This window comes from Calypte anna, chromosome 5, assembly GCF_003957555.1.
Source record: "Calypte anna isolate BGI_N300 chromosome 5, bCalAnn1_v1.p, whole genome shotgun sequence".
Lineage (NCBI taxonomy): Eukaryota > Metazoa > Chordata > Aves > Apodiformes > Trochilidae > Calypte > Calypte anna.
Genome location: NC_044250.1, coordinates 934,052 through 951,741, shown reverse-complemented (window position 1 = coordinate 951,741; position 17,690 = coordinate 934,052). Strand labels below are relative to the sequence as shown.

Sequence of the window (17,690 nt, the reverse complement as noted above, 5' to 3'; positions counted from 1 at the left end):
CTTGGTGACATCTGCCTCTCCCGCAGCCGGGGGTAAGGTGGATTTTGATGATTTTGTGGATCTGATGGGTCCCAAGATGCTGGCGGAGACGGCGGACATGATCGGGATCAAGGAGTTGCGTGACGCTTTCCGTGAGGTGAGGGGGACAGGGACAGGGACGGGGGACATGGAGGGGACAGTGGGGACGGCGCAGGCGCGGGCAGTCTGCCGGGGTGGCCTCGTCTGACTTGTGACCACCACGGGTGTGACAGTTTGACACCAACGGGGACGGGCAGATCAGCATGGCAGAGCTGCGGGAGGCCATGAGGAAGCTGCTGGGGCAGCAGCTCAACCACCGGGAGGTGGACGAGATCCTCAAGGACGTGGACATCAACGGGGACGGGCTGGTGGACTTTGAAGGTAGGAGAAGGGTTGGGTGGGCTTGGGGAACGTCCTGTGTCCCCCTCCTTGGGAATATCGGGGATGTTTTGGATGTCTTTTCCCCCTCGCCCCCGGCAGAGTTTGTGCGGATGATGTCGCGCTGAGCGAGGGCGAGTGCCAGGACAGGACCCCAGAGCCCTCCGTGCCTTACCCCAGAGGAGGGGGCTGCAGAGGAGACCCCCGGCTCCAGCTGGGGCCACGCTGGGGTGAGGGGCAAGACCCTCACTCCTCCTTCAGCCCTGGAGGTGCTGGGAATCACCCTCACCAAGGGACAAGCAGTGGCTGGGGGGGCACCGGGACCCTTTTTTTGGAGCAGATTTGGCCCTTTATTCTCTGCTCTCACCCCAAAACTCCAAAGCCCCAGTTCCCTGCCCCCCTACCCAACACTGAGCCCCCTCCCCAGTGACCCCACTCCTGTTTAGAGCTGACCCCCCCCTCATTACCCCTCAGCCCCAGGGCACAGCTGGGGGATGGGGTGGACCCTCACCCATCCTCTGACCCGACCCCCCGGGTGCTGGGGAGACTCCGTGGGGCTTTGGAGGTCAGGGTGGTGGGGAGGTAAAAAATGGGGAGAAAAGAGAAGGTGTGGGTAAAAGAAAGGTGTTGGGAATGGAAAAAAGGAGGTGGGAATGAAAAAGAATCATCTGGGAATAAAACAGAAGTTGGGAATAAAATAGGAGCTGGGAATAAAAAGAAAGAATCACCTGAGAATAAAAAAGAATCTGAGAATATGAAAGGAGCCAGGGATAAAAAAGGAGCCAGGAATGAAAAAGGAATCTGGGAATAATAAAAAGAAAAACGCTGGAAATGAAAATGAATCGTCTGGGAATAAAAAAGAAGATGGGAATACAACAGGAGCTGTGAATAAAAGAATCAGCTGAGAATAAAAAGGGATCTGAGAATATAAAAGGAGCCAGGAATTAAAAAGGAGCTGGGAAAAAATAGAAACTAGGGATAAAAGAGAAACAGGGAATAAAAAAGGAGCAGGTTATAAAGTATTTTGGGAGGGGAGGTGGAAAAGGCACTGAGCAGGCTCCCCCCCAGAGGTGTTTTGGGGTAACTTTTGCACCTCTGAGTGACAGAAATCCAATGTTTTTCCCAGCGATGCTCCTGAGTTGAGGGGGGGGCTGAGCAAATTTATTGATTTTTTCATTCTTTCCCTGTTTGAAATGAAAATCTCTCTCTGCGGGCTGCTGTTTGTCTTTATGTTGTAAAATATAGACATAAATAAATGTATATACACGAGTCGCTCCTTACAGTTACCTCTACTCTCAGGTAACCCAAACCCCCCCCCCTCAATACCCCCCCAGGGGCCATTCTGCTTTCCCCCCCCCTTCTATACCCTCACCCCCCGGGTACAATTCTGATACCACCCCCTTGGGACCCCCACCCCTTGGCCCCCCCACACCCTGGTACAGCCCCCCCCCTTTTCTATGCCCCCCCCTTCCCGGTTACAGTTCTGATACCACCACCCCCCCGGTACCCCCACGCCCCAGTACAGTTTTCCCCCCTCCTCCCTTCTATCCCTCCCCTTCCCAGTGCGATTCTGGTGTCCCCCCCCCCTTCCAGTGCCCCCCTCCCCAGAACCCCCCGCCCCTCTCTCCCCCCCTCCCCGGGGGTCTCGGGGGGGAGTGTGTGTGTGTGTGTTTGTGGGGGGTCACAGCATACCCTGGGCGGTGTTTGGGGGGGGTGGGTTGGGATGCAGTGGGCAATGGGGGGGTCCTGGGGGTGCAGCAGAGGAGCCCCCCCCCCCCCAAACCCCCCCACTTCTCTTTCCCGCCACCCCTGAGGCGATGAGGCGACCGTTGGTCTCGCGCCGCGGCGGTTGGGGCTCAAGGGCGGGAAGTTGGGGGGGGGGGGGAGGGAGGGAGGGGGCGGTGGCGACGCCTGAGGAGGGGAAGGGGCGTGTCCGACGCCGCGTGTCTCCATGGTGACGGGAGGGGAGGGGGCGTGGCGTGGCGCTGACGTCAGGCGGCGTCGCGCGCAGGCGTCATCAAGGAGAGCGGCGGCGGTGGCGGTGGCAGTGGCGGCGGGGGGGGGGGAGGCGCCGGGTCAGGCCAGGCCAGGCCGCGCCGGCGGGGCCTGCACAACGGGACCGCTACCGGAACCGATACCGGGGCCGTCGTCGCTGCCGCGCTCCCCTTCGCTCTTCCTCTCGGGTTGGGGTTGAAAGTGCCGGGTTAAAGAGCGGCGAAACGAGCGGCGGGGAGAACGTCGGGGTTGCTCAATCGCCCCCGCCGCCCTCCAGGCATCCCGGAGCGGTGGGGCGGCCCTCGGGGATGTCCTACAAGCCCATCGCTCCCGCCCCCGTTACCCCCGGAGCTGCTAGTGCCAGCCCTGCCCCACCGGGGCCCGGGGCACCGTCCGCCGGTGAGCACCGGTAACCGGGGAAGGAGGGTGGCGGCGGGGGGAGGGGTTACCGGCGGCCGGGGGATACCGGGTAAAGGGGAAGGAAAGGCGGGGAGTACCGGGGGAAGGGAACCGGGGAAGCGGAGGACACACCGGGGAGGAGGTGCGGGGGGAACTTCCGAGCGGGGGGTACCGGGGAAGGGAGAAGCAGTCGGTAACTCTCCGTTTTCCCGTAGCCACGAGCGTCCCATCGCCCTCCGGTTCCGTCCCCGGCGCCGCCGCCCCGTTCCGGCCCCTGTTCAATGACTTCGGGCCGCCGTCCATGGGCTACGTGCAGGTGAGGGCAGGGAAGGCGAGGCCCGGGAGGGACCGCGGCGGCGGCGGGGACACCGTGCAGCCCCTCTGATCGCCACTCCCGCCCCGTCCCGTCCCGTTCCCCCCCCAGGCGATGAAGCCCCCCGGGGCTCAGGGCTCGCAGAGCACCTACACCGACCTCCTGTCCGTCATCGAGGAGATGGGGAAGGAGATCCGGCCCACGTACGCCGGCAGCAAGAGTGCCATGGAACGGCTGAAACGGGGTAGGGAGAGGAGGGGCCAGGGGGAGGACACCGGGGAAGGGGGGGGGACACACACCCGGAGGCTGATTTTGGGGGGCTTTGGGGGTGTCCCTTGTGCTTCTCTCCCCGCAGGAATCATCCACGCCCGGGCGCTGGTCAGGGAGTGCCTGGCAGAGACAGAGAGAAACGCCCGCACGTAACGGCTGCTGCCACCCGGGACCCTCGCCCACGCACCCCGGGACCCCTGCCCACGCACCCCCACGCCCCATCCCGTGTCCCTGCCCTGCTGGCAGCGGGGTGGGGGTGGGGGGAGCTGCCGTGCTGCCCACCCCCTCCCCAACGCTCTCTCTGCTCTCTTTATAAAATGTCTGTTTTTATAAATAAAGGACATGGTTGGGACGTGGCTGCTCTGCTGGGGGGGGGGGGTTCGGGGGTGGGGGGGACATGGGGGTCCTGGGGGGTGCGTTGGGGGGGGTACTGAGGTGCAGGAATGAGCAACCCCCTCTTTAAACTCCTAAAAACCCCTCAAGTTTTATTAAAACATCGGATTTTTGTTGTTTTTACGACGCAGTAGTTTGGGGGGGGGGGGGAAGGGGGAGTCCCGTGTCGGCGGTACCGGTACCGGTACAAATATAGTATTCCCGGTCCCGCCGCTTTCGCCCGCCTTCCCCCCCGTGACGTCACGACCCCCCCTCCCACCCCAATTTCTACGTCAGAACCCGTAGGCACGGGCTGTGACGTCACGGGGCGAGGGGCCGGTCCGGAGCAGCGCAGGTTCGGCGGGGCGGGGGTTCGGCGGGCGGACCGAGAAGGAGTGGAGGGGGTGGGGGGGGTGAAGGGGGTGGTTCTGTCGGTACCGGCAGAGCGAAGAAGGAGCCGGAAAAAGCCGATCGGAGCCGAAGAGACCCGAACGGAACCGGAGGGGAGGGGGTGGTGAGGGGGGGGTGCGGGAGGAGCGGAGCGGGCAGGGGGCGCGTTGCCATGGCAGCGGGGCGGGACCCGCAGCGCCGCAGCGGCCCGGACGGGGCTGAACTGGAGCCGAACCGGGCGGTACCGGAGGGAACCGGGCTGGGCTAGGATTTTTTTACCCCTCCACTCCCCCCCTCCCCAACCCCATCCCCATCCCCGGGCCCCTCAGGCGCTGCCCCGCAGCCCCCGCACCCCGCAGCCATGCTGATCAAGGAGTACCATATCCTGCTGCCCATGAGCCTGGAGGAGTACCAGGTGGCCCAGCTCTACATGATCCAGGTGGGGGGCTCGCCATGGGGACGGAGGGTGCAGTGGGGCTGTGGGGCTGAGGTTTGGGGTCTGGGGGATGCAGGAGGCTGTGGGGCTGAGCATTGGAGGGGGGGGCTGTGGGGCTGACCACTGGAGGGTGCAGGGGTCCATGGGCCCGAGCTTTTGGGGTCTGGGGGGGCTTTGGGGCTGAGCATTGGAGGGTGCAAGGGGGTGTTATGCTGAGGTTTGGGGTCTGGGGGGTGCAGGGGGCTGTTATGCTGAGGTTTAGGGTCTGGGGGGGTGGAGGGGGCTGTGGGGCTGAACTTTGGGATCTGGGGTGTGTGGGGGTCTATGATGCTGAGTTTGGGGGATGCAGAGGGCTGTGGGGCTGAGGTTTTGGGGTCTGGGGGGCTTTGGGGCTGAGCATGGAGCCTGGGGGTGTAGGGAGCTTTGGGGCTGAGCATTGGAGGGTGCAGGGGGGTGTTATGCTGAGGTTTGGGGTCTGGGGGGTGCAGGGGGGTGTTATGCTGAGGTTTGGGATCTGGGGTGTGTGGGGCTCTATGATGCTGAGTTTGGGGGATGCATGGGGCTATGGGGATGAGCCTGGGGGGGTTGCAGGGGGTTGTGGGGCTGAGCTTTGGGGTCTGGGGGGGTTGCAGGGGGTTGTGGGGCTGAGCTTTGGGGTCTTGGGGGTGCAGGGGGCTGTGGGGCTGAGTTTTGGGGGTCTGTGGCCTGTGGGGGTCTATGATGCTGAGTTTGGGGGATGCAGAGGGCTGTGGGGCTGAGGTTTGGGGGCCTGGGGGGCTTTGGGGCTGAGCATGGAGCCTGGAGGGGGCCATGGGGGCTGCGGGGCTGAGCCTGGGGGGGGCACAAGGTGCTGTGGGTCTGACCAGAGATTCTGGGGGGCTGTGGGGTGTGACTGAGGTTGGGTGGGTTTGGGGCTGTGAGTCTGAGGATTTGGGGGTGTTCACCCCTCTTTCTCTCCCCACCCCCAGAAGAAGAGTCGGGAGGAGTCGAGCGGGGAGGGCAGTGGGGTGGAGATCTTGGCCAACAGACCCTACAGCGATGGCCCGGGGGGCAGTGGCCAATACACCCACAAAATCTACCACGTGGGCTCCCACATCCCCAGCTGGTTCCGGGCCCTGCTCCCTAAAGCTGCTCTGCAGGTGGAGGAGGAATCCTGGAATGCTTATCCCTACACCCGCACCAGGTGGGACAAAGACCCTGGAGGGTTGGGGGGCTTGTAGGGTTTGGCTGTGCCACCTCTGGCAAACCCCACAAGGCCACCATCCCCGTGTCCTCCAGGTACACTTGTCCCTTTGTGGAGAAGTTTTCCATCGAGATTGAGACGTATTACAGGCCAGATGCTGGGCAGCAAACCAACATCTTCAACCTGAGCGCAGCTGAGAAGAGGCAGAGGATTTTGGGTGCGTGTGGCCACCTCCAGCTTGGCTCAGGGGGTCCTCTTGGGGTTCCCATCTGGCATTCCCTGGATGGGGGTCGTGCTCTGGGTGCCACGGTCACCCCAGGGGAGCAGCTTCCCCGCTGGGACTCAGCATCTGTGGGGTTTTGCTCACTTTGGGGGTCCTCGTGTTTTAGGGACCCTTGGGACCCTCTCATTTTGGGACCCCTCTCCTCTTGGGGCCCTCTCCTCTTGGGGCCCCTCTCCTCTTGGGGCCCCTCTCCTCTTGGGGCCCCTCTCCTCTTGGGGCCCCTCTCCTCTTAGGACCCTCTCATTTTGGGGCCCCTCTCATTTTGGGGCCCCTCTCATTTTGGGGCCCCTCTCATCTTGGGGTCCCTCTCATCTTAGGAACCCTCACATTTTGGGCTCCCTCACATCTTAGGGCCCAAATGTTGTGCCCCAAATCCCCTGCCTGCAGCACTGATAAAACCAAACTCGGTTTTAACGAGGTTCAGAGGGGAATTTTTTGTCTTTTTTGGGGTCTTCTTCCCCATTTGCAGCCTCCCCCTGCCTGCTGCCCCCCAGCCCCTGTCCCACCCTCTCCAACACAGCTTTTTCTTCCCTCCTCCTCTCCAGAGGACATTTTTGGAGCAAGGGGGGGGAGCTGGAAAATCCTGTCCCCATTTTCCCAGCCCTTTCCCTGGGTCCCCCCCCCAGGGCTTTGCTCTCCAGCTCCAGGGCCCCTCCACTCCTTGCTGGGGTTTTGGGGGACAGGGATGAGCAGAGCCCCAGGGTGGGATTCCCCCTCTTCCCTGGGGGGTTTGTCCCCAGCTGGAGTGTCCTCCCTGTCCCCTCGGTGTCCCCGGGGTTGGTTTGGGTGCCGGAGTGCGGCGTGTGACGCCGTTGCCTCTTAAAATGGAGGCTGAAAATAGGCACAGGGAGGAAATGATTCATCTGACCTATTTCCTTCCTTGGCTCATGGCACACGGGGGATGTCCGGCTGGGACCATGGAGGTTTGGGACAGAGGGGAGGGATTTTTGTCCCTGGCACCACCAGAAAGCCACCAAGGCACCATCCTGAGCCCAGCTCTGCCTGATTGTCCCCTCTGCTGTCCTGGGAGCTCCTCAGGGTCCTGTCCTGTTCCTCAGGGTCCTGTCCTGTTCCTCAGGGTCCTGTCCCAGCTCCTCAGGGTCCTGTCCTGTTCTTCAGGGTCCTGTCCTTGCTCCTCAGGGTCCTGTCCCAGCTCCTCGGGGTCCTGTCCCTGCTCCTTGGGGTCCTGCCCTGTTCCTCAAGGTCCTGTTCTGCCCCTCAGGGTCCTGTCCCAGCTCCTCAGGGTCCTGTCCCTGCTCCTCAGGGTCCTGTCCCAGCTCCTCAGGGTCCTGTCCCTGCTCCTCAGGGTCCTGTCCCAGCTCCTCAGGGTCCTGTCCCTGCCTCTCGGGGTCCTGTCCCTGCTCCTTGGGGTCCTGTCCCTTCCCTGCCCCCCTGCCAGACCCCTCCCTGCCCCTTTCTGCCTTTTTCTCTGGCTTTTGGATGGTTGTGTCTGATTTTCGTGCATTTTTGCTTGATTTCTGTGGGGTTCTCTCTGGTTTTTAGGCAGTCTTGTCTCACTGATGTTGTTTTCCCCTCTCTTCTTTTTTTTTTGTACATTTTTGCTCGGGCTTTGTCCGATTTTTGCGCATTTTTTATTTTCTTGTGTTCCCCCCTCATTTTTGTGCATTTTTACCCATTTTTTCCTGATTATTGTGCAATTCTTTTATTCCTATGCATTTTTGCCCAGCTTTTATCTAATTTTAGTGCAGTTGTGTCCAATTTTTGTGCATTTTCCCCCCGTTTGCCTGGTTCCTGTGCATTTCTCTCCAATTTTTATTCATTTACATCCGATTTTCATGCATTTCCCCCCTGATCTCTGTGCATTTTCCTGCATCCTTCCTGCATTCTCTCCCACTTTGATGCAGCTGTGCCCATCTTCCCTGCCTCTTTGCCCACCCCCCTGGCCAAGCCCTGGGGGGTGACCAGCCCTCTCCCCCCTGCCAGACACCATCGACATCGTCCGGGACCCCATCTCCCCCGGGGAATACAAACCCGAGGAGGACCCCAAACTCTACCACTCAACCAAGACAGGCAGGGGACCCTTGGGGGACGACTGGCTGGAGGTGGCAGCTGGTGGCCCCCTGATGTGTGCCTACAAGCTCTGCAAGGTGGAGTTTCGCTACTGGGGGATGCAATCCAAAATCGAGCAGTTCATCCACGATGTTGGTGAGTGCAGGGCTTTTTGGGTTGGGTTTTTTTTTTTGTGGGGGGGGGAAAAAGGTTTTTTTGGGGATTTTTGGGTTTGTTTTTTGGTTTTATTCTTTTTTTTCCCCCCCTCTGGCAGGGCTGAGGAAGGTGATGCTGCGGGCACACCGCCAGGCCTGGTGCTGGCAGGATGAGTGGACGGACCTGACCATGGAAGACATCCGGCAGCTGGAGGAGGAAACGGCCAAGATGTTGGCCCAGAAGATGGCCAAGTGTGGTGGGGAAACTGAGGAAAAACCCAACGCTGAGCCCAGCTCTGCTGAGGGGCAGCTGGAGCTGGGGGAGACCAGCGGGCAGGAGGGGGCTGAGGTGACAGAGGTGGCCGGGGGCTCCCCTGATGACTCCTTTGCCAAGCAGTGGTCAACATCTTCCCGCTCCTCCTACTCGTCCCAGCATGGAGGTGAGAGACCAGGTCCTGCCTGGGGTGGGATGGGGACCCCTAAACCCCTCCCTGGATGCTGCTGTTCCCTGTAGGAAATGTGTTGGGGTCTCCCAGAGGGTTTCTGAGTGCCTCAGGGTTGGATCTGGGTCAGCTGGGAGGGAGCTGGGTGCCCCAGAGAGTGGCCTGGGTCCCCTGAAGTGGTTCTGTTCTGGTTGCCCTAAGGGATGGCTTAGGTCCCCTGAAGTGGTTCTGGTTGTCCCAAGGGATGGCTTGGGTCCCCTGAAGTGGTTCTGGTTGCCCCAAGAGATGACCTGGGTCTTCCAGGGGGCTCTTGGTGGCCCTCAGTCTCTTGGGAGGGCTCTGGGTGCCCTGTGTCTCCTCTTGGTGTCCCAGGGGTAGCCCTGGTCTCTCCTGGGGTGGTGCTGAGTGCCCCAAAGTTGGCCCTGGGTCTTTCATGGGAGCTCTGGGTGTCCCAGGGGGTGGCCTGGGTCTCCTGGGGTTGGTCCTGGGTCTCCTGAGGTGGTTCTGGGTGCCTTGGGTTGGTCCTGGGTCTCCTGAGGTGGTTCTGGGTGCCCTGGGGTTGGTCTTGGTTCTCTCAGGAGGGCTCTGGGTGCCCCAGGGTTGGCTCTGGATCTTCTGTGGAGGGCTCTGGGTGCAAGAGGAGGGGGCAGCTGTGGGGCAGGGGTTGTGTCTTGGTGCTGGGGGGTGATGTGGGTGCTGACCCCCCACTGGTGGCAGGGGGGGTGTCTCCTCAGAGCCTGTCCGAGTGGCGGATGCAGAACATCGCCCGCGACTCCGAGAACAGCTCCGAGGAGGAGTTCTTTGATGCCCACGGTAGGGATGAGCGTTTCGTGGGGGGGAAAGGAGGGGAAACACGAGTGGAAGGACCTGGCTGGGTGGGGGGATGCACCCCCCCCTCACGGGCTGCCCACCCACAGCCCCCTCCCTCCACAGAGGACCTGTCTGACAGCGACGAGGTCTTTGCCAAGGAGATAACCAAGTGGAGCTCCAACGACTTCTTGGACACCCTGGAGCGTCCGGCGGAGCTGGATGAGGTGCTGGGTGAGTGGTAAGGGGGGGCCCAGCCCCAAACCCTGGTGTGGGGGTCCCAGGAGGGGGCTGAGCCCTCCCTGGACACCCTGGTGAGGGGCTGACCCCTGTGTGCTGGCAGGGGATGGAGCCGGCGCTGCCAAGGTGGATGGCGAAGGCTTGGGGACATCTGCCTTCCCCGAGGTGTGTGTGTGTGTGTCCCGTGTGTCCCCCCACACCCCCCTCAGTTTGGGACCCCCACCCAAGCCCAGCTTGGGTGCTGAGAGCAGCCCCTCTCCTTCCTGCAGGGGGACTCTGTGGAGAGCGCGGCGCAGGCGTGCCGGATCCACGTCCTCTTCCTCATCCTCCACAGTGGCAACATCTTGGACCAGGGAGGGGGGGAGCTGGGCTCCAAGCAGGCAGACGTGCAGACCCTGGCAGCCACCTTCGATGCTGTCACCAGGGTTAACTTCCCCGAGGCCCTGGGACACGTGGCCCTGCGCCTGGTCCCCTGCCCACCCATCTGTGCCGCTGCCTACGCCCTTGTCTCCAGGTAGGGATGGGGAGGAGGGGGCTGCTCCCCCCCAGGGGTTGTGGGAGAGGATGGGGGAGGTCTTGGGGAGGGGATTTTATGTCTCCTGGTGTGGCTTCCAGGGCCAGGGAGGTGGTGGCCAGAGGGAGGGACTTGGTCTCTTGGTGAGGCATCCAGGGCTAGGGAGGTGGTGACCTTGGAGAGGGGACTTTTCTTCTTCTGGTGTGGTGTCTAAGCCCACAAACTGGTGGTCTCAGAGAGGTGTGGCATCCAGGACTGGGAAGGTGGTGGCCTCAAGGGGAGACTTTCCTTCTCCTGGTGGGATCCTCGGGACCAGCAATGGGATGAGGATAACTCCTGGGGTTACCCCGAGCGCCGTGCGGTGGGGAGGTGGAGGCAGCTCCCTTCATCCCCCCCTCACCTTGTCCCTCTCAGGCTCAGCCCTTACAGCCACGACAAGGACAGTTTGTCCAGCAGCCAGGACCACATCCCCCTGGCAGCCCTCCCTCTCCTGGCCACCTCCTCTGTCACCTACCAGCACGCCGTGGGTGCTGTCATCACCCGGGCCAACCAGGCCTACGGCGCCTTCCTGCGCTCCGGGGAGGGAGTCGGCTTCTGCGGCCAGGTGAGGGGGGCTGGAGGGGAGCTGGAGCCATGGAATGGGTTGGGTTGGAAGGGACCTTCAAGATCATCTTGTTCCAACCCCCCCTGCATGGGCAGGGACACCTCCCACCAGCCCAGGGGGCTCCAAGCCCCATCCAACCTGACCATCAACATCTCCAGGGATGGGGCAGCCCTTCCTTGGACAACCTGTTCCAGGGGCTCAGCACCCTCAAATTAAATAATTTCTTCCCAATGTCTAACTTAAATCTCCCCTCTTCAAGTTTTAAACCATTTCCCCTCTTCTCTCCCTACACCCCCATGCCAAAATCCCTCCCCCAGCTTTCTTGGAGCCCCTTCAGATACAGGGAGGTCGCTCTGAGCTCACCTCGGAGCCTCCTCCAGGCTGAACAACCCCAAAACTTCCTCAGCCTGTCAAGTTAGGGATCAGCTCTGCTGGGAACCCCTTCCCGAGGTGCTGGGGGGCTTGGGGATTCCCATCTTTCCTCCTCCTTTCCAGGTGGTGCTGCTGGGGGACTGTGTGGGCAGCATCCTGGGCTTCGACGCGCTGTGCCAGAGCCGGGCGGGCGCCGGGGGCAGCCGCAGCAGCAGCCGCCGTGGCAGCCTGGTGAGTGCTAGCACCCCCTGAGAGGGGTCAGGAAAAAGGGGGGTTTGCCCCCCAAAAAACGTGTTGGGTTAGCAGGGAATGGGTGCTCACTGCCTGTCCCCACACAGAGCACAGAGCCCGTTTCCCCGGAGCTGGGCGGCAGCCGGGACCCGCTGGCCGAGGGGATGGAGGGAGCAGCAGGGTTGGGACAGGCCAGCCCTGAGCTGGGGACACAGCAAGGGGACAGCCACCAGCCCAGCTCTTCCTGTGGGTGAGAGCAAAAGGGGAGAGGTGGCATTGCCTGGGGGCAGCCTGCCCCAGGGGGGGCATTGCTGGAGCCCCCCCACTTCCAGCAGCTCCTCCGGGCTAACGGGGCCGTGCCGGGGGCAGCTTTGCCTCCGGGAATGGTGGGACTGGGATGTCACTGTCCCCCCCTGCTGTCCCAGCCCGCAGGCCAGCGAGGCCCCTCCAGAGGCAGAGGGTGCCAGGAGTGGTCCTGGGGGGCTGGAGGGGGCTGAAGGCACCAGCACCCGCCTGGAATTCAAGGTCTCGGGCTTCTTCCTCTTTGGCTCTCCCCTGGGACTGGTGCTCGCCCTGCGCAAGACTGTCATGCCCACCCTGGATGGTGAGGAACCCCTGCAGCCCCCAACCCTCTTTGTGGGTCCCCTGCAAGCTTCAGACCCATTGGGACCTCCCCAAAGATCCCCTATTGGGTTGGAGCCCCTCTTGGGTTGGATCCCCGTGCACACCCAGCCCTGGCTGTGTGGGCATCAGTGCCCAAGTGTCCCCTTCCCCTCTCTGTGCTGTCCCCTGGTTGTTCTCAGTGTCCTGGGTTTGCCTCTCCAGCCTTTCCTCTCTCTGGGGTTTGCCCCTGGGTGTTGAACTCTTGGCTACACTTTTCCCATCCTCCCTACCCCTTGTCCCATCCCCACCACCCCTTGTCCCATCCCCGCCACCCCTTGTCCCATCCCCACCACCCCTTGTCCCACCGCCACCACCTCTTGCCTCATCCCCCCATCCCTTGTCCCCCCCATCATGTCCCTGTGCCCCCCTGGTCCCCTCGCAGGGCAGTCCTGACCCTGTTGTGTCCCCCTGGCAGTGGCCCAGCTCCGTCCAGCCTGTGAGCAGATTTACAATCTCTTCCACGCCGCTGACCCCTGTGCCTCTCGCCTGGAGCCTCTCCTGGCCAAGGCTTTCCACGCCGTGCCCCCGCTCAGTGTCCCTCGCTACCAGAAGTACCCTCTGGGTGATGGCACCTCCTCCCTGCTGGGTGAGCAGCCCCCACACCCTGGCCTCATTCCAGCACCCCAGGGTGGGTTTGGGGTACCCACGGCACCCACAGCACCTGCAGGTGCCTGATTAGGGTTATGGGGAAGGGGATGCCCGATCCTGTCCCCTGCTGGGGCTCTCCTGGAGGAGGCTCTCGGGGTGGTCGATGTCCCCAGGGGGCTCGGGGTGGCCTCACTCCCCTCTCCCCCCTCAGAGGATGCTCTGCAGACACACTCTGCCCTCTTCCTGCCCGAGGTGGACGTAGCCGCCCCCCCGACCCCCACCAGCAGCTTCGGGGGCTTCTGGAGAGGCAATGAGCCAGGAGAGCCCCCCAACCCCCCCGGCACCAGCGAGGTCGTCAAGAGTAAGAGTTACCCCTGCCCTGCAGCCCCTCGGGGGGGTGGGATCTGGGGGTAGTTGGGGTCTTCATCCCAGCTCTGTCCCCCCACAGTCCTGGAGCGCTGGTGGGGCTCCAAACGCATCGATTACTCCCTGTACTGCCCCGATGCTCTGACTGCCTTCCCCACCATCACCCTGCCACACCTCTTCCATGCCAGCTACTGGGAGTCCTCCGACGTGGTGGCCTTCATCCTGCGCCAGGTGAGGAGGGACAGGGGGGGGCTGTGGGGCCCGAGGGGGCCGGCAGGGGCTGAGCTGGGGCTGTGCTGCTCTGCAGGTGGTGGAGAAGGAGGGTCCTCAGCCTTCAGAGAGCGAGGAGAGCTCCATCTACAGCCCCTCCATCCCCAGGGAGAAGTGGCAGCGCAGACGCACCCCCATGAAGATCCGGGTGGGTGTCCCACGGCCAGCGGGAACCCCCAGAACCCCAACTCCGTGTGGGGGTGATGCGGGGCTCCGGCTGCCCTTGGGGGTCCGGGGGGCTCTGCCATGGGGGTGCTGGGATGATCCCCTAACTTGTCAGGTCCTCTGCACCATCTCGGGTACCCCCATGACCACCCCCTCCCCGTGTCCCCGCAGAACGTGGGTGCTGCGATGGCCCCACAACTTGTTGGGTCCCCTGCACCACCTCAGGTGCCCCCCGTGACCACCCCCTCCCCGTGTCCCCACAGAACGTGACAGCCAACCACCGGGCCAGCGATGTCATTGTGTGTGAGGGGAAGGCACAGGTCCTCAGTGGGCGCTTCACCTACGGACCCCTGGACGTGGTGACACTGACAGGGGAGAAGGTGCTGCTGGGAGCAGATGGGGTGGGGGGGTATCCAGGAGGGGACACGGGGCTGGTGTCACCCGTGGGAGGGGATGTGGTGGATGGGAAGGACCCAGGATTGAGAGGAAGCTGAACGTGAGCCAGCAGTGTGCCCAGGTGGCCAGGAATGGCATCTTGGGCTAGCTCAGCAACAGCGTGGCCAGCAGGTCCAGGGAAGGGATTCTGCCCCTGTGCTCAGCTCTGGGGAGGCCACAGCTTGAGTCCTGTGTCCAGTTCTGGGCCCCTCAGCTCAGGAAGGAGATTGAGGTGCTGGAGCAGGTCCAGAGAAGAGCAAGGAGGCTGTGAAGGGATCCAGCAGAATTCCTGTGAGGAAGGGCTGAGGGAGCTGGGGGTGTTGAGGCTGGAGAAGAGGAGGCTCAGGGGAGACCTCATCACTCTCTCCAACTCCCTGAAAGGAGGTTGGAGCCAGGGGGGGGTTGGGCTCTGCTCCCAGGCAGGTATCAGTGGGACAAAAGGGCATGGGGCTTAAGAAGTTCTTCCTAATATCCAGCCTAAACCTCCCCTGGCAGAGCTTAAGTTTTAGGAAAAAATTCTTTCCAGAGAGGGTGATCAGGCATTGGAATGGGTGCCCAGGGAGGGGGTGGATTCTCCATCCCTGGAGGTTTTTAAGAAGAGCCTGGATGTGGCACTGAGTGCCATGGGCTGGGAACCACGGGGGGAGTGGATCCAGGGTTGGATTTGGTGATCTCAGAGGGGTCCTTTCCAACCCAGATGGTTCTGTGGTTCTGACCCTGTGTGATCGTAAGGAATTTGTAGGTGGAGGATGGAGCAGGGAGGCTGGGAGGTTCACCCCAGGCTCAGCCCCTCTTCCCTCTGTCCCAGGTGGACATCTACATCATGACACAGCCTCTCTCGGGGAAGTGGCTGCACTATGGCACTGAGGTGACAAGCAGTGGGGGCCGTCTGACCTTCACCATCCCCCAGGACAAGGCTTTGGCCATCGGCATCTACCCCGTGCGCATGGTGGTCAGGTGGGACTGGGGACACTGGGTGCCTCCTCCAGCCCCTTCGGCCCTTGGTGGGGCCAAACCCCTCCTTGAGCCCCCTCTGCTCTCCCTGTCCCAGGGGGGACCACAGCTACGCCGAGGCCTATCTGACCGTGGTGGCCCCGGGCACTGAGGCCGTGGTGTTCAGCATCGATGGCTCCTTCACCGCCAGCGTCTCCATCATGGGCAGCGACCCCAAAGTGCGGGCAGGGGCCGTGGATGTCGTACGGTTGGTGCCCTTCAGACCAGGGGGACAACCTCCCCCTCCTTCTGTGATGTGGGTGACGTTCATGCCAGGCTGTGGGTGACGTTCATCCCGGGCTGTGGGTGACGTTCATGCCAGGCTGTGGGTGACGTTCTTCCCAAGCCATGGGTGACGTTCATCCCGGGCTGTGGGTGACGTTCATCCCGGGCTGTGGGTGATGTTCATGCCAGGCCGTGGGTGACGTTCTTCCCGGGCCGTGGGTGACGTTCATCCCAAGCCATGGGTGACGTTCTTCCCAGGCTGTGGGTGACGTTCATCCCAGGCCGTGGGTGATGTTCATCCCAAGCCATGGGTGATGTTCTTCCCGGGCTGTGGGTGACGTTCATCCAAAGCCGTGGGTGACGCTCATCCCGGGCTGTGGGTGACGTTCATCCCAAGCCATGGGTGACGTTCATCCGGTGCTTGGTGACTCTCTCACCACCAGGACTGTCCCCCTCCTAGGCACTGGCAGGATTTGGGGTACATGATCATCTACGTGACGGGGCGCCCCGACATGCAGAAGCACCGGGTGGTGGCCTGGCTCTCCCAGCACAACTTCCCCCACGGTGTCGTCTCCTTCTGTGACGGGCTCACCCACGACCCCCTGCGCCAAAAAGCTGCTTTCCTCCAGAGCCTGCGCTCCGAGGTGGGGACGGGGACATGGGTGGGGGACCTCTGGTGACATCGGGTCCTCCCGGGGGTGTTGGGATGCAGCCAGACCACGCTCTGAGGGCAGAGCTGGCAACCACCAGCCCAGGGGTGCTGTGACCATCCTAAAGGGAGGGTGTCCCTGTCCCCTGGTGGGTGGCTGTCCCCGTGGGCAGGGTGGCTCTGCCCTAAAGCTCCTGCTGTCCCTTGCCCAGGTGGAGGTCACCATCATGGCCGGTTATGGCTCCACCAAGGACATCTCTGTCTACAGCTCCCTGGGGCTGGCACCAGCACACATCTACATCGTGGGTCGGGCCGTCAAGAAGTTCCAGAACCAGTGCCAGGTACGGGGGTGGCAGGGGACAAGCTGGGGCTGCAGGGAGGGGACGGCTGCCAACTCCACCACAGGGAGGGGGGTTGCTATGGCTTGGGGGTCGCCACCTCCTCAGGCTATCCTTGTCCTCCCCCCCCTCACAGTTCCTCTCGGAGGGCTACGTAGCCCACTTGGCTCAGCTGGAGGCGGCGGCGCTGGCCCACTCCACCCAGGGACCCCCCAGACCCGTGCTGGGCAAAGGCACCTATGGCTGCCCGGCCCCCGTCGACTTCCTCCGCAAGCAGAGTCAGCTCCTGAGGTCCCGGGGCTCCAGCCAGGCCGAGAGGGACACGGGGCCACCACCGGGACCCTCTGGGCTACCCCGGGCCAAGCCCCGCAGCATCAGCCTCAAGCTGGAGGGTGAGGAGTGAGGGTGACGTGGCCACCGTCCCCTCTCTGCCACAACCTTCCTTCCCCAGCCAGGAGCAGCTGGGACCCTGTGAGGGGTCCTGAGTTGTCAGGAAGGAGATGAGGGTGCTGGGTCCCCCAGACACAGTGCTCAGAGCTTCCCTTCCCCCCCTGGGGGGCCAGAGCCACCCCCTGGGGGCTGAGCCCACCCCGGGTTGCCTCCAGTCTTTCCCCCCCCCCCAGGTCCTTTGGGGCTGCAGAGCTGCTGCTGGGCAGTGCCTGGTGGGGTTTGCCCCCTCCCCAAGGAGCCAAGGTGCTGGGGGGACACCAGAGTTGTGCCCCAGGGCCAGCAGCACCCCCCCTGCTCCCCGTTATTTATTTCCCTCGGGTGTTGCCAGGCGTGGGGCAGGAGGCAGTGGGTCAGTGGGTCAGTGGGTGGTTCCTCTCTTCGTTTCGTGGCGGTGTGAAATAAAAACCAACCTCAAGACGAGGTGCTGCCCCCACGTCTGCTCTCTACCCAGCACAGGGGCTTGTCCCCTGGCCACCAAAAACCCCCCGGGGACACGCAGAGAGGTGACCCAGGGTGCAGCAGTTGGGGCAGAGGCAATTTGGGAGCCCTCTGGGGGGGGGTTTGGGGTGGGCTCAGCTGCCAGCTCCTGCTTTGAGCTCTGCGTGTGTCAGAGCTGCTTTGACCTCCTGAGCCCAGGAGGGGTTTCCAGGCTCTGAGATTTCCTTTAGCAGCTCCAACACCCCCAGGACCTGGAGCACAAGCCAGGAGTCACCTGTGCAGTGAATTTGCAAGGCCTCAGGGCCAGGCTTCCTCCTCCTGCCCTGCTTGAAGGGCTTTTTTTTCCACCTCACTCACTTCTGAACAGCAGTTTTTTGGGGTGTTGTTTTTTTTTTTTAAGTGACCAAGTCACTAGTTTGCGTTCTTTTTTTTTTTACTTCCACTTTATCTTGGCATGGCACAACCAGAGTTTTATATAGGTAGCAATAACGAGCAGTTATTCTATATAAAATACTTCCGACGCTGTGGGATAGAGGAAACGTGGTCCTGGGGTGATAGCAGCAGCCTTGAGAAGTGACAATGGAGGAGGTGGCATCAAATACGGGACAGAGACAGGGTGGGAAGGAAGAGACTGAGGGCTGAGGTTTGGCACCAGAGCCCCCCAGGTTGGGAACAGCTCAGCCAGCCCCACGGGCAG

The 17,690-nt window shown here is 62.4% G+C and overlaps 3 protein-coding genes across 5 annotated transcripts in view; all 3 read left to right on the top strand.

The window, feature by feature from the left end:
• Positions 1–630, top strand: part of CABP4 (calcium binding protein 4) — a 905-nt gene extending 275 nt beyond the window's left edge. The window contains exons 2-4 of the mRNA XM_030451519.1: positions 27–136; positions 252–399; positions 499–630. Of these exons, the coding sequence (XP_030307379.1) occupies positions 27–136; positions 252–399; positions 499–524 (284 nt within the window). The 3' untranslated portion in view covers positions 525–630. The remainder of the gene's footprint in view (positions 1–26; positions 137–251; positions 400–498) is intronic.
• Positions 631–2,468: 1,838 nt separating this feature from the next.
• CDK2AP2 (cyclin dependent kinase 2 associated protein 2) lies at positions 2,469–3,666 on the top strand. 2 transcript variants are annotated; one of them, XM_030451185.1, is made up of 4 exons: positions 2,469–2,790; positions 3,006–3,106; positions 3,215–3,347; positions 3,459–3,665. In XM_030451185.1, exons 1-4 carry the CDS (start codon positions 2,700–2,702, stop codon positions 3,524–3,526), a joined length of 393 nt encoding a protein of 130 aa, XP_030307045.1. In that variant the 5' UTR covers positions 2,469–2,699; the 3' UTR covers positions 3,527–3,665. The 2 variants fall into 2 exon arrangements, with proteins under 2 accessions (XP_030307045.1, XP_030307046.1); XM_030451186.1 differs by having other exon boundaries at positions 2,729–2,800; positions 3,459–3,666.
• Positions 3,667–4,320: 654 nt separating this feature from the next.
• Positions 4,321–17,544, top strand: PITPNM1 (phosphatidylinositol transfer protein membrane associated 1). 2 transcript variants are annotated; one of them, XM_030451402.1, is made up of 23 exons: positions 4,321–4,574; positions 5,540–5,754; positions 5,850–5,971; positions 7,982–8,203; positions 8,322–8,642; positions 9,363–9,458; positions 9,579–9,686; positions 9,796–9,857; positions 9,962–10,206; positions 10,621–10,810; positions 11,306–11,413; positions 11,521–11,663; positions 11,839–12,017; positions 12,492–12,662; positions 12,876–13,025; positions 13,113–13,261; positions 13,338–13,448; positions 13,729–13,845; positions 14,709–14,857; positions 14,952–15,101; positions 15,579–15,762; positions 15,980–16,108; positions 16,242–17,544. In XM_030451402.1, exons 1-23 carry the CDS (start codon positions 4,497–4,499, stop codon positions 16,506–16,508), a joined length of 3,666 nt encoding a protein of 1,221 aa, XP_030307262.1. In that variant the 5' UTR covers positions 4,321–4,496; the 3' UTR covers positions 16,509–17,544. The 2 variants fall into 2 exon arrangements, with proteins under 2 accessions (XP_030307262.1, XP_030307263.1); XM_030451403.1 differs by lacking the exon at positions 9,363–9,458 and having other exon boundaries at positions 4,476–4,574.
• Positions 17,545–17,690: the final 146 nt, after the last annotated feature.